This window comes from Aythya ferina (genome assembly GCF_964211825.1).
Source record: "Aythya ferina genome assembly, chromosome: 2".
Classification (NCBI taxonomy): Eukaryota; Metazoa; Chordata; class Aves; order Anseriformes; family Anatidae; genus Aythya; species Aythya ferina.
In genome coordinates, this window is record NC_140297.1 from 59916495 (window position 1) to 59928690 (window position 12196).

Genomic DNA, 12196 nt, shown 5'->3' on the forward strand with positions numbered 1-12196 from the left:
AAAAGCCTAATGAATCATTCAAGTACTTTACAGTACTGACCTAAAGAATGTAAGAATCCAGCCTCCACTCCAGTTCTGTAAAAATGCAAATATCCGTTAAGTACCTCTCAAGTATTCAAAACCAATCCAAGCATTAACTTTCAATAAATATCAAGAGCAATATTTCATCAGATAAAGATATTGCTCTGTTTAAAAGAGACAAAGTGACACAAACAGGCAAAAGACTATTAGAAAAATGCTGAAGATAACTTACCTTGTAGATTTTGCAATGGCAAAGTCATGATGCCTCCTGCTGCAGCTGCTGCTACCAGCCCTTGGATGTTGGTGAGATTCGCTGTAGGTAGAGTTAGGACCAGTCCTTGTTGGCCCCCCAGCTGCCCAGCCATGTTGAAAGGAATAAGGATCGGCTGATTCAGGGCTGGAGTGCCTCCTGGCATCACCCCTGCTACTGCTGAGGCTAACTGTTGTGCTGTCAGTAATGGCTGTAATGAAACACAGACAGCACACGTATTTTACTCTGCACAGCTCAGTATTATACATTAATACTTCTACTTGGGATCCTTTAGTGTTCCGGTACGGACATGCCCTGCCTCCAATATCTTCAAACATACGTTTTCACCAACCCAAAAAGCTTTGACAAACCTGACAGACTGAATCTGTAAGCCTAACTGCCATGTAGCATGGTAGCAATTCCAGTTGAATCTAGGCTGGAAAATTCATTACACAGGCACTGAAAATAATTCATGAACACAAGAAGGCCTAACTCAAGTCAGCCTACAAATATCTAAATGCCAACACTTCACAGGTTTTCCCAGTTGTATGTTGATTGGTAGGAGCTGACTACACTACAGCAACGATTACCAGAAGCAGTGTGGACCAAGCAGTATGCAAGACTGTCCTGTGAAGTGGAAGAACATTAAGTATCTTCTTAGAGTATGGTTGAACTTGGAGAAAATTATGAAGTGATATGGAAAATCTTGTAAAAGGTTTAACAGAGTCATGCTATTATGCTTACATTTTGCCATAAAGAAAATAAATATCTGGCATAAAAAATAATGAAATGCCTTTACTAATGCAAGAGCTGTGTGTGACATGCAGAACTGTCAGAGCCAATAAGGTTGCATTAAAATTGCACTAGCTTTTTAATATTAAATCATGACCTGTATTTCAAAAATAACATCTATGAGAAGTTCAAAGATTTTAACCTCCTAAACATGCAAAGCTGCTTACATTTATTTTGGAAAAACATACAAAAAGCTAACCCTTCCAGACAACTACCTTTTAAAACATACAGAAGATACATATATACATACATGCTCCCTTTTTGTAACACAGAATGCAGCCAAATAGAATCACGTCTTCCACATTATATAGATAAAAGACGATCAATCACAATTACTCACTTTTCATCAAATTGCATGCCTTGATTAGTTTAAAGGAAAGATACTGACCTGAGGCCCAACAGGAAATGCAGGATGGGACTGACTGGGTTGGTGCTGGTCACCTGGGCTTGTATCAGACAGCAGTGTGTTTCCTCTGGCCTCTAGAATTCAAAGAGGAGATTGTCTTTAATACCAAGCCTGAGGACTAGCACATTATCTTTTACTCTGATGTCACATAACATCAAGCTGAAAATGATATGTTAAAGTGCTTTATCAATAACTCAAGCACTCAAATCACTTATCAGCTGCATAAATTATGCTAACATTCATTCAGACCAGCCAACTCATTCAAGGAGATACAAAAATCTGACAGCAGTGAAACTGAAGCTATCATCAACCCAGCTAATGTGAGTTGCATTATACATCAATTTACATACAGTATATGAGCACTCCGTGTGTGTGGGAACTGCATTTTTAACGCTTAGGTGAGCATCAGCCTTTCTAATTTCTGAAAGCAAAAATTATCTGAAAAACAATCAAGTCACATCTACTTTGTATCTTAATAAAGTCTTTTCTGTTGCCACTTACTGAGGCAGAAAAGGCAGTACGGTGCACAATAGAAAGGCTGAGAACGAGTATGCTTCCAAATGACAGCTATTCCCCTTGTTTTCAAAATTGTATGTGGGGGAAGAGCAAAATTCTGTGAAACCAAGGCTTTTGAGCATTTATTGAGATGATCAATATCCAACAATCGAACTATATGCTGGGCAATAATGACTTACTAAGCACAGAACAGAGTCCAGCCTTTTTTTTTTGCTGAAGCCTGCAAAACAGATTATAAAAGGACAAGAGAAAGGAAAATGTCCTATCAGTTGCAAGAAAGTACCAAGATGTTTTGAAAATTAAGTCCACATTGTCCACTTCCTCCAAGTGAAGGACTTACATCAATCTACAAACTTTTTAAGCACTGATGGCAGAGTCAGGCCCATATTTATCTTTGAAGCTGAAAGAATGACAGTGAGTATCAGAAGTAGCTGTAAGACTACCATGGTCTTTTACAAAGAAAATCCTGGCAATGACTTCAGGTTTCCTGGTTAGTTAGGATAGCTTTAGTTCTGTTAGTTGTTGTTTTTTTTTGTTTGTTTATTTATTTATTTATTTATTTATTTGATGCGTGGTTGAAATCCCATTCTAAGTAAGCCTTAACAAGATGCTCTTTTCCACTGTTTGTCCTATGAATAGCAAGTGCAAGACAATTCAGAACCAGTTTATTGGCACGCCATGGTGTGCTAAGGAAAAAAGATACAATTCTGTCATACTTATAAATTTTAAAGAGGGTATTATCAGCTCATTTAAAACAAATTCTTCTGTATATTCTCTAAGGGGACAGACTTATAAATAATGGAAATGTGAAAAAAAATACTTTGGCACATTAAGGTACAAATAAAATTGACTGCTACATATTATTCAATTGACTTCTATCTCTACAGCAAAGTGTCAATCATAACAGCATTTTAGAATAGGATTAAATAATAAGTGTTCAGAGTTATTATGCAAAAATCATAAAATCTGATTAATTTGTAATATATTTGTGTGGTCTCAAATCAGAAATGGACGTTGCTCTGGGAATACTTACAAACATTCTATTGAAATATCTGATTTGGAACTAATAAAAACACACAGACTTGCTGACTTTTTATAAAGTGAATTCTATAAAAATATGTTTGGCATTTTCATGACCACTGTGATTTAATAATGAGAATAAGATGACCTATTATAATTGGTAAGCATGCCAACAATTGCCTTATAACATGCAAAAAGAGACACAGTCACTATACTTTTTGTGTGCAATTTACTCCTCTGAGTTTCTGAAAAGAAACATAACTAGATATACGTGATTCAGTGAAAAACATTTCTTTCAAATGCAGTACAATCCTAATCCTGCTGCCACCATTAGGACCAAACATAGGTTTTCTTCAGTACAGGCTCCTCCTATACACAATAAGGTGCTACGTTACTAAATGCAATTTTACTTTAGGTAATTTCCACATGATGTTATAGGCTTGGGGTTTTTGTTTATTTTTGTTTTGTGTTTTAATCTTTCCATCACTGCTCATGTATAAAGTGATATTAGATCAAAGATTCAACACCAATGTATATATCCCTCCCCATTAAGATCAAGTATTATAAATCAATTTTGTTTATGCAATTTTAAGGCCCGAGATCTCTCTGTGATTTAGTTAGTATTAAAACAAGCTCTTGATAATCTGTCATGTCATTAAATTGCCCTATGAAAGCTTTGGGAGAAGTGCAAATCTGCAGTCAAATATTTACTAGAATTAGATTTAATTGCAATTACTATATCTTGAGCTCCCAGAAAATAAATAAGAAGTTCCAAATGAATACGCCTTTGTTTTCCTATTTTTAACACGGTACCACCATCCTAAGAACCACTGTTTTCTTTTATCTCTTGTACCCTAAGGATTTTGCAATATTTCATCTCATGAGCTGTATGTTGTACAAGTGGGTTATACAAGATCATAAAGCCAAATTAATTGCACTCCTTCTTTTTTGTATTGCACTAATTGGAATCACTTAGAATTACATTCCTTTCATATAGTCACTCATTGCAGATGATATATCTTTTAATTCTGTTGCTTGAACACTCTGCCTTCTTCTTCTAGCTCACTTCCTATGTGATATGGACATGCCAATAAAATAGCACACACTTTCATGTGCACAAATGTGGTTTTACATAGCACCCTGTATGAAATTATGCATACCATATTCTCAGAATTAAATTCTCATTTTTCCCCATACTTTATGTATTACCCCCATAATATACCTCATCTATTCCTCATACACTTAACAAGGTACTTAGTCTCCTCCCAATCTACCTGTTATAACAGTCTTTCAAGAGTCAATATTTTTTTCAAAATATACAGGAAAATCTGCTTGCTGAGCTGGCAGTAAATACGGAGAAGCAAGAATTTCAGGGTTAAGTTCTGCTGCATCACACAGAGTGACAGTATTCGTTTCTTACTGTACACTGTCTTCAGCGAGAAGCATAGGTCAAAGCTCCCAGGAAGGCCAAGTACAGCACAAAACCCCAGTAAAAGGCTACTTTTCCTTTTCTATCTAATAACGTTAATGGGGTGGATTCCTCTGAGTTCAGAAAATCTGTAGAGCTGGGAGAGCTCTGTCACATGCACTATTTCTGATTCACAGACTCATTGCTACTCAACCGGAAAAAACCCTCGTTAAAACTATTGGCCTAACCTAGCAGTGTGTTTGCCCCCACGCTATTTTTCCCCTCAGTTTTCCCACCTTTATTTGGTGGCTCATTACTTCCAGATGCTGGAATGACGTCTTCAGGTAAATTATTCCACTGTGTGAATTCCACTCCTTACTAATAAAAATGAGCTGTCAAAACCTAGCCTAGATTTTCTGGTTGTCCAGGTCCAGGCTGTTACCTCCTGCTGGGCTATCCTCCAGTGCTGTACAGCTTTCTACCAGCAAGGGGGATCTTGGCAAGGAACAGAGCTGGGGAGCTAACTCTCCTCTCAAGCAGGTTTTGGAAAGTTTGTTCTCTCATTACACCTGCAATTGCACTGGTGCACCTGGGGCAGGGAGACAGCAGAAATGGGGCACCCAATCTGAAAATAGAGGTAATTCTCCTTAACACCATTAGTCAAGGCAGGAAGCTAAAATTTCTCTTATAACTGAGTGCTGCCATCACAGCCCAAGTCCACGCACTTGCTCAGTACTATCGTAGGAAGAGACAGGAGTGCTAGTGCCATGGTACAGCATGACTGTAGACAAGGCTTTAATATTTAATAAGCAGTATTCATCATATGTGATTCATCATAAACTAATTATAAATTATATAATACATACATTCACCCCTCATCCTGCCAAGAGGCAGAGAGGGCATGACATAATAAAAAATTGAAGTGCACTGTAAACATTGTAAAATAACCCTCTTAAAATAAAATATTATTTAAAATAAAGCTAAGTAAAACAAAGGCAACCTTAGTCTTCCCTTATCAAAAAATAAAATAAAATCCCCAAAAGCAAGCAAAAATCTTGTTCAACAATACATAGCTTGAAAATGAGAAAACCACAAGAGGAATATGAGAAGGGAAAAAAATTCCACAAAACAAGGCCTCCAAGCCTCGTGTGAAATTACAGCTGTAAATGCACTAGTTATAACGAGGCTTTCCAATTTACTTTGTTTTGTTTCATACGCATCTTCTGCAACCTAACAGGTAATGTAGCTCCCTATGTCTTTATCTCACAGTGCCCCCCTCCACGAGGGGGGCTCCAATCCTGCCTTTACAAATGGGCACCTAATGGACTGAGGGACTTGCATCCAGATTCTCAAATCAGCATGGTTTAGGCACCCCTATCTCTTCAGCTGTAGTTACATTGTTCAGGAAAGGAGTGTGGATTGGGTCAAAGCACAACATACTTGGAGCACCACTGGCAAGGTGAACCTGCATGCTTTGCACTGCCCATCCCAGCGGCCCTTGGCACACAACACGTCCAAATCTGTCCGGGAACCTGAAGCTGACTGGCAAATGCGACTACACCGAGAAGCACTGCAGGAGATGTGATGGCATGTGTTAAACACCTCCATCTGGTTCTTTCCTCGACCTCTTGGCTCAGATGCAGAAGCGTGCTTGTGCCTGCTCCTGTGCCTCCTCTCAAACTCTGCTCCAAGTCCCGCTCAAAGTCAATGCTTGAACCACAGCATGGGGCTAGCCTCAGCAGATGATCTGGACACAACTAACTTCGTGGTCTTCAAGAAGTTAATTCAGCATTAACTTGTCTCATCTTTGTACCAGAACCCAGGAGATATTGAGCCATCTCTCTTTAGTGCTCAGGGCTTTAAAAAACAAGCAGGATTAAATTTAATAACACTAGATTTTCAGTAGTCAAAAGAGTATGTAAATCCTTCTGAAATACACATTTAAGCAAAGATTTTAAATGAATCACTATTAATGAAAAGCATAGTGTTTAAAGCAACCGCTTATATTAAAACCCTTAGATACAGTTCCACAGGCTGACAGTAAATTGCTTGTATCTCTCGGTAACTGTAACAACGAGAAATCAAGAGTAGACATTTTTTTTCTTTCCCAATGAACCTACTCACATTAAAGATACAGCTTTAAGAATGAAATCATGAAAGTGAGCGTGTGAGTCTGTAAGAAAAAAGTCTTACATTTTTAAAACCAATAAAGCCACTCTGAGCTTGGGTTTTCATAGCAGCATTTAAATCACAAGCCATATTATCACGAAAAAAATAGACAACTTCTTAAAATAAATGAAACAGTCTGACTGATAAGATTCAAATTATCGGGTGCTGTGTGGAAGTCCATCATCTCTGATTAAAGTAACTCATCTTTTCCTTAAATGAACCCTTAATTGTCAGCAATTATACCAGGTGCAATCTTGCTGGCAAAATTTAATAGCTGAAAGAAAAAGATGCAGCTGCTAATGAAAAAATGTAACATCCTCTCCAAACAATTCTCACTCTGCCATGAAGCACCACACTGCAGCTCTTAATTTCACTGTTTTTATTTTCCTGCTGCCTCAGAGTTTGGCCATGTAGCAGGAAGCCCTTCCAAATCACCTCATCATTACTAATCAGATTGCTACACAGAATTTCACAAACACGTCCAAATTTTACAATACTTGCGGGAGATAAAATTCAGATTTTATGATGAATGTTGTATTTGTTTTACACTGGTATTATCCTATGGTTATGAGAGGAGATATTCCTGTAATCTTAGCAAAGAAAACCAAGCACTGAAAGTAAATGAGATTAATGAATCCCTCATTGAAAGGTCTGTATTCAGGCTTGGACTTCTCATATTTAATTTAGTAGCCAGATAGTTGTCTTATTCCAGTCTGTGGCCAAGATGTGGCATATAATTCACTCATCTGGATCGTATCAAACTTCTTTCTATATCAAGTTAACCCACAGATCGGTAAGCTATTCACCTTTTCCTGCTGACCTCTACTTCTGAGCTTTTATTTTTAGGAAGTGATTTCAGCCTCACAAAGAAAACCAAACAGGAGACCAAGGCTTGTGCAGAGTTACCAGCAGCACCTGGCAACTCTGAAACCTAGCAATGTTACAACTCTTGGTACCATTATTTTACTGCTGATCATTTTAGTAAGACATCCAAGCACTGTGCTTGTTTTCCACAAAGTCAGTTTATCTCCTTTGTCTCAACTTACATAACTTAATTCACTCTTAGTTCTTCTTTACCTATGTATAAAAATCTTCTAGTTTACCTTTTAAAATGTTTGTAGTGTGATAAGGAAACACCATACTGATCTAGTGTACTGGCATATATGCCAATGCAGTATCTTGTACAGAAAAGCTAAAAATCCTGCCTTTAAAATGGATTGAATTAGACAGCTGAACGAATAGAGCAGATTTGCTTTACTGACTGTATCATTCAGTGCTTAAGTAAGTAAAACCCCACAGTTTTATACTTATCTGAAACTGCCACACAGTTGCTACAGCAAAGCTACCAAAATTCTGAGCCGAGCTCAGAATCAGTCTGCCAGCAGTGCACAAACCCTTGCCTTTGCCTCCTCCCTGGGGATATTTCCTCCTAAAGGATCGTTTCTGGCAAGGTACATAAGGTAGTTGAAATGACTGTGCTCATTACCTATATGCACTGAGCTATGCTTGTATTTACACACCTGCATCTTTCTGGGTAAGAACTGAAAATATTAAACCTTCACAACTGTTTATAATGAAAATCAAGCTATTAAAGTGATTCATGATAAAAAGAACTTCTCATGGGCATCCACCAGTTATGTTTACTACCAAACAAACAAACAAACAAACAACTACCAAAGACACAAAAATCATGGACAATGCAAAATTCCAGCTCTGCCAACTGCCTCAAATTTTCTTTCACGTCTCTATCTTTTCTCCTTTTTCACTGTCTTTTCTTTTCTTCTTTTTCCTTTCTGAAACTGCAAAAAAATTCCTGTTGGTGCCTATGTGAATATTCTTCCACTTTAGATACTTCATGTCAGAAAAGAAGCATAGCCACTGCAGAAAAAGTGAAGGAATATAATTGCAAAAGTATGTTCTTTATTCAAAATAGACTCATTCTACTTTTCACCCCCTAAGTACAGTGCATAAAAATCCCTTGTTAATGGTACATACATTTTTTATGAATTGGACCCTTCATATTGAGAGTTCTAGTTGCTTTTCTACTGTATGCATTAGCACAAATATAATCACATTAAGGTCACAAAGACCCTATCAGTTTTCCCTGAATTCATACAACATTTCATACTCACTGTTTGCTGTTAGTGCTGGTGAATGCAATGATGATAAAGGTTGCTTACCAGAAGATGGACAGTTGAATGCATTATTATTTCATGTTGGGCAGCTGATCCCTAGCTAAGAAGGGCAGGAGGCTTCTCTAAATTAAACTTCCCTTTCTTTCCAGCCCTGCCAGCTTACTAAATGCCAAAGAGCAAGCACATTAAAAAGATCTATTTTGGAAAAACTGCCATAGTTTGCCATCTTTCTATAGCTAACTAACATTTCTGTATGATTTTTACAGCATTTATCTATGCAGGTGGTTTTGTTCTTGACAGGGTAGGGGGCAAGTTGGGCTTTCTACCAAAAGGACAATTTCCTGATACTCACCCTCCTAATCTGATTCCCCTACCTTCCCCCAAATAAGGCACACTGTGATGGTATCTTATAAGGACATATACATTGATGCTTGCCTGGGAAACCTTGCACAACTTATGTATTATGGGCTTGGCTGCTGGCACTACAGGCTGGTGAACGCCTGGCAATACATGTGGGCAGCCTCTAGTGTGCCATTTAGGCGTTTGGGAGGAAGAGAAGGGTAGTGTGGCTGACTTCTTTTGTTTTTAGAGGTTCCTTTAATAGACTTACTTACAAAGGGCGGGGCTGATCTGATCTAATGACAGAAATTTAACTCACAGCTTCCAGGGACTGGAAAGAAAAAGCTGTAAAGTGAGGAGGGGATGAGCCTAGTGTCCAATCAAACCTATGAGAGACTGTTTAGGAATTCAAATTGTCTAGTTCAGTGAGTGGGAAATATCCAGTTAAGGGAAGAGATGTTCATTTAAACCCAGTAAAAGTACCAGGCACTGACATCTTCTGCAGAGCCAGTGTTCAGTGAAATGCATGCCACAATATATGTAAACTGCTACTGGAGTGTCCTGTCCAGCAAGGATGGTCAAGCAACAGTGGTTTATCACTCTTGCTCCTGAGTTCACTGTCTGGTTTCATCCCTCCGGTGTCTTTAACAATTTCACACTCTCTGCTGTGTTCTTTACACAGCCCTGTGGGGCAGCTCCATCAAGTGTCTCATTACAGGTTGTTCAGCTGTTCAGACATTATTGAGACTCTTGACAGAGCTGTCCCACAGAGCGGCATGCTGCAGGAGTCCAGTCAAGATCTGTGAGGAAACCTTAACAGCAGTAGCAACTCTGTATGCAGGAGACCACGCTCCTAGATCAGGCTAAATCACAAAGCAGCTAAAGTTCACATTATAAACCTATTTAGCTGCACACGTACCTTCAAAAATTCCTAGCTACAAAAATTCAACAGCCCTTCCCCTTTGAAAGTAGCCTGCACTGTCTGATGTCTGCAGCATGTCCTCATGATGTGGCTCAGCAGGGTGGGCCATTATTTCAAATGAAAGTGTGGCTGCCAGTTGCAGAAACTTCTGGTACGCATGCCTCCAGATCGTTTTAATCTTGAACTAACTTCTGTCTCTTTGCTATTGTCCAAAATCAACTGTAGTGACTATTTACAAAGGGCTTTGCCAGGATTTCCCAAATACTTTATTTTTTTAAAGACTTTTTTTAAAAAAAAAAAAAAATTCTGCTGGCCAGATCTTCAAGATCTGGCCCATTCAAGATCGGCCCATCTACAAGAAGGGCCAGAGGGCAGACCCGGGAAACTACAGGCCTGTCAGTTTGACCTCAGTGCCAGGAAAGCTCATGGAGCAGATCCTCCTGAGAGTCATCATGCAGCACTTGCAGGGCAAGCAGGCGATCAGGCCCAGTCAGCATGGCTTTATGAAAGGCAGGTCATGCCTGACGAACCTGATCTCCTTCTATGACAAAGTGACGCGCTGGGTGGACGAGGGAAAGGCTGTGGATGTGGTCTACCTTGACTTCAGCAAGGCTTTTGACACCGTCTCCCACAGCATTCTCCTCAAGAAACTGGCTGCTCTTGGCTTGGACTGGTGCACGCTTCGTTGGGTTAGAAACTGGCTGGATAGCCGGGCCCAAAGAGTCGTGGTGAATGAAGCCAAGTCCAGTTGGAGGCCAGTCACTAGTGGCGTCCCCCAGGGCTCGGTGCTGGGGCCGGTCCTCTTTAATATCTTCATCGATGATCTGGACGAGGGCATCGAGTGCACCCTCAGTAAGTTCGCAGATGACACCAAGTTAGGTGCGTGTGTCGATCTGCTTGAGGGTAGGAAAGCTCTGCAGGAGGATCTGGATAGGCTGCACCGATGGGCTGAGGTCAACTGCATGAAGTTTAACAAGGCCAAGTGCCGGGTCCTGCACCTGGGGCGCAATAACCCCAAGCAGAGCTACAGGCTGGGAGAGGAATGGTTGGAGAGCTGCCAGGCAGAGAAGGACCTGGGAGTGATGGTGGATAGTCGGCTGAATATGAGCCAGCAGTGTGCTCAGGTGGCCAAGAAGGCCAACGGCATCCTGGCTTGTATCAGGAACAGTGTGACCAGCAGGGCTAGGGAGGTGATCGTCCCCCTGTACTCAGCTCTGGTGAGGCCGCACCTCGAGTACTGTGTTCAGTTTTGGGCCCCTCGCTACAAGAAGGACATCGAGGTGCTTGAGCGGGTACAGAGAAGGGCAACGAAGCTGGTGAGGGGCCTGGAGAACAAGTCCTACGAGGAGCGGCTGAGGGAGCTGGGCTTGTTCAGCCTGGAGAAGAGGAGGCTCAGGGGTGACCTTATCGCTCTCTATGGGTACCTCAAGGGAGGCTGTAGCGAGGTGGGGGTTGGCCTGTTCTCCCATGTGCCTGGTGACAGGACGAGGGGGAATGGGCTTAAGTTGAGCCAGGGGAGTTTTAGGTTAGATGTTAGGAAGACCTTCTTCACTGAAAGGGTTGTGAGGCACTGGAACAGGCTGCCCAGGGAAGTGGTGGAGTCACCATCCCTGGAAGTCTTCAAAAGACGTTTAGATGTAGAGCTTAGGGAAATGGTTTAGTGGGGACTGTTAGCGTTAGGTCAGAGGTTGGACTCGATGATCTTGAGGTCTCTTCCAACCTAGAAAATTCTGTGATTCTGTGATTCTGTGATCTTGCAAGCTATGTCAAGCCTGATTGCCACTAAACCATGTTTAAAACACTTGGCAAGGACTTTTGGTTGTCCTCACTTCCATTCCACTCCTCTTCTCTGGAACAAAATTAAAAAAAAAAAAAAAAAAAAAAAAACACAAAAACAAAAACACTAAAGAACTTGTAGTTGGCATACCATCCTGTCTGCCTCCCACATCCAGACAGCTATCTGAGCTACCCTAGACAATGATAGCGAAACCACTAGGATGGTCTCTCACACATTAAAAATACCCTAAATGAAGGACTGAATGTCTTACAAACATTTTGGCGTTGTTCCTGCAATATGTTGCCTTTATGTCAAACTCCTGCTGGATTTCACACATGTTGGATTAGTTCTTTAGGAAGGGTTTGAGAGTACAGCACAGACTAAAAAGCTTTATACATAACAGGCATGTATTCCTGGACAATCATATTGCATGAAGGACCT

General features: G+C 40.3%; 1 protein-coding gene across 2 annotated transcripts in view; it reads right to left on the reverse strand.

Moving 5' to 3' along the window:
* POU6F2 (POU class 6 homeobox 2) overlaps positions 1-12196 on the reverse strand; it is a 308147-nt gene that overhangs the window by 189443 nt on the left and 106508 nt on the right. For both annotated transcript variants that reach the window (XM_084509804.1, XM_084509803.1), the window contains exons 3-4: positions 1452-1543; positions 254-482 (exon numbers count right to left, since the gene is read on the reverse strand). In XM_084509804.1, the coding sequence (XP_084365930.1) occupies positions 254-482; positions 1452-1543 (321 nt within the window). The remainder of the gene's footprint in view (positions 1-253; positions 483-1451; positions 1544-12196) is intronic.